The sequence below is a fragment of the Penaeus monodon genome, chromosome 29 (genome assembly GCF_015228065.2).
Source record: "Penaeus monodon isolate SGIC_2016 chromosome 29, NSTDA_Pmon_1, whole genome shotgun sequence".
NCBI classification, from domain to species: Eukaryota; Metazoa; Arthropoda; class Malacostraca; order Decapoda; family Penaeidae; genus Penaeus; species Penaeus monodon.
The window spans coordinates 28,482,915-28,483,439 of record NC_051414.1 but is presented as its reverse complement, the minus strand read 5'-3'; the positions used below and the strand labels follow the sequence as shown (position 1 = coordinate 28,483,439).

The window sequence follows — 525 nt, the reverse complement described above, 5'->3', positions numbered from 1 at the left end:
CAATTCCCTTCATATAGCACCCGTTTCCCTCCTTGTCCCCCTTTTACCCTCCCTCTTTCCCCCCCCTTACACCTTTCCTCCTCCTCCTTCCCTCCTTATTCTCCCCTTCTCCCCTCCCTTCTTCCTCTCCCCCTCTACCCTCCTTCCTTCTCCCCTTCCTCCCCCTTCAACCCTCCCGCCTTCCTCGCTCCCTCCTACTCTCCCTCATTTTTCTCCCACTTCTACCCACCCTCCGTCTCCCCTCCTTCCCCTCCCTCCCTCCTTCCTCTCCCCCTCATTTCCTGCCTCTTTCTCCCCCTTCTACCCTTCCTCCTTCCTCTCCCCCTCCTTCCTTCCCCAATCTCCTCGCCTTTATCACTTACTTCTGCCCGGGTTGGTCGGACCATGTGGAAGGAATAGAGAGACACTCGTCGCCTCCGTGGAAGAACCTAAGAACCTCTCCGCCGAACACACAGGCTGGGGGGAAATTGAATGAGTTACTTTTCGTGTATTTTTAGAAGATCAATACAAAAGATGGCTGGGAGT

At 55.2% G+C, this 525-nt stretch overlaps 1 protein-coding gene across 1 annotated transcript in view; it reads right to left on the bottom strand.

Moving 5' to 3' along the window:
- Window positions 1-525, bottom strand: part of LOC119591819 (ryanodine receptor-like) — a 115,587-nt gene that overhangs the window by 20,994 nt on the left and 94,068 nt on the right. The window contains exon 9 of the mRNA XM_037940564.1: window positions 363-456. Coding sequence (XP_037796492.1) covers window positions 363-456 — 94 coding nt within the window. The remainder of the gene's footprint in view (window positions 1-362; window positions 457-525) is intronic.